This window comes from Chrysemys picta, unplaced genomic scaffold (assembly GCF_011386835.1).
Source record: "Chrysemys picta bellii isolate R12L10 unplaced genomic scaffold, ASM1138683v2 scaf124, whole genome shotgun sequence".
Lineage (NCBI taxonomy): Eukaryota > Metazoa > Chordata > Testudines > Emydidae > Chrysemys > Chrysemys picta.
The window spans coordinates 132,104-133,976 of record NW_027052831.1 but is presented as its reverse complement, the minus strand read 5'-3'; the positions used below and the strand labels follow the sequence as shown (position 1 = coordinate 133,976).

The window sequence follows — 1,873 nt, the reverse complement described above, 5'->3', positions numbered from 1 at the left end:
AGGGCGCGGTGCGCATCAGAGAAGCTTTGAAAACGAGTTTTGTGACTGGCCAGGCTACTGTGTGAAACTTCTGTTTGTTTCTCCTTGATGAACCCTCCAACCCCCCCCCCGACCCGGTTCACTCTACTTCCCTGTAAACCAACCACCCCACCCCACCCTCCCCTCCCCTCCCGCTTGCAGAGGCAATAAAGTCATTGTTTTTTCACATTCATGCATTCTTTATTAGTTCCTTACAGAGGTAGGGGGATAATTGCCAAGGTAGCTGGGATGGGTGGGGGAGGAGGGATGGAAAAGGACACACTGCATTTTAAAACTTTAACTCTTATTGAAGCCCAGCCTTCTGATGCTTGGGCGATCATCTGGGGTGGAGTGACTGGGTGGCCGGAGGCCCCCCCACCGTGTTCTTGGGCGTCTGGGTGAGGAGGCTATGAAACTTGGGGAGGAGGGCTGTTGGTTACACAGGGGCTGTAGCGGCGGTCTCTGCTCCTGCTGCCTTTCCTGCAACTCAACCATACGCTCGAGCATATCACTTTGATGCTCCAGCAGACGGAGCATTGCCTCTTGCCGTCTGTCTGCAAGCTGACGCCACCTATCGTCTTCAGCCCGCCACCTCTCCTCTCGTTCATGTTGGGCTTTTCTCATCTCCGACATTGACTGCCTCCACGCATTCTGCTGTGCTCTATCAGCCTGGGCGGACATCTGCAGCTCCGTGAACATCTCGTCCCTCGTCTTACGTTTTCTCTTTCTAATGTTCACGAGCCTCTGCGAAGGAGAAACATTTGCAGCTGGTGGAGGAGAAGGGAGAGGTGGTTAAAAAAGACACATTTTAGGGAACAATGGGTACACTCTTTCATTACAAGGTCGCATATTTCGGCTTGCAGGCAGCCATCGTAGGCCACAGTGTTTTGGCTTTTTTAACCTTCTTAACATGCGGGAAAGGTTGCAAACAGCAGCGCATTTCCCATATCAAGGATGAATTGGGTTGTCCATTTAAAATGGGGTTTCAATGTAAAAGGAGGGGGCTGCGGTTTCCCGGTTAACATGCGGCACAAACACAAGTAAACCACCCCCCCCACACACACACACACGATTCTCTGGGATGATCACTTCACCCCTCCCCCCCACCGCGTGGTTAACAGCGGGGAACATTTCTGGTCAGAATAGCAGGAACGGGCGCCTCTGAATGTCCCCCTTAATAAAATCACCCCATTTCAACCAGGAGAGCTTTCTGGAGATGTCCCTGGAGGATTTCCGCTCCATCCCCATACACGTTAACAGACTTGCTTGCTTTTTTTTTGTAATGTTTACAAATATTTACAAAGTTACACTCACCAGAGGTCTCCTGTGTGCCCTGAGGGTCTTGGGTGAGTTCGGGGGTTACTGGTTCCAGGTCCAGTGTCACAAACATATCCTGGCTGTTGGGGAAACCGGTTTCTCCGCTTCCTTGCTGCTGTGAGCTACCTACAGTACCTCCATCGTCATCTTCCTCGTTCCCCGAACCGTCTTCCCTGTGTGTTTCTCCAGTGAGAGAGTCATAGCACACGGTTGGGGTAGTGGTGGCTGCACCCCCTAGGATCGCATGCAGCTCCGCGTAGTAGCGGCAAGTTTGCGGCTCTGCCCCGGACCTTCCGTTTGCTTCTCTGGCTTTGTGGTAGGCTTGCCGTAGCTCCTTAATTTTCACGCGGCACTGCTGTGTGTCCCTGTTATGGCCTCGGTCCTTCATGGCCTTGGAGATCTTTTCTAATACTTTTCCATTTCTTTTACTGCTACGGAGTTCAGCTATCACTGCTTCATCTCCCCATATGGCGAGCAGATCTCGTACCTCCCGTTCGGTCCATGCTGGAGCTCTTTTGCGATCCTGGGAGGACTCCAT

The 1,873-nt window shown here is 52.2% G+C and overlaps 1 protein-coding gene across 1 annotated transcript; it reads right to left on the bottom strand.

Moving 5' to 3' along the window:
- Nucleotides 1-315: 315 nt before the first annotated feature.
- On the bottom strand, nt 316-1,873 carry LOC135978112 (myb/SANT-like DNA-binding domain-containing protein 2). Its single transcript, XM_065579157.1, has 2 exons — nt 1,333-1,873; nt 316-785 (listed from the first exon to the last, which is right to left on the bottom strand). Exons 1-2 carry the CDS (start codon nt 1,871-1,873, stop codon nt 316-318), a joined length of 1,011 nt encoding a protein of 336 aa, XP_065435229.1.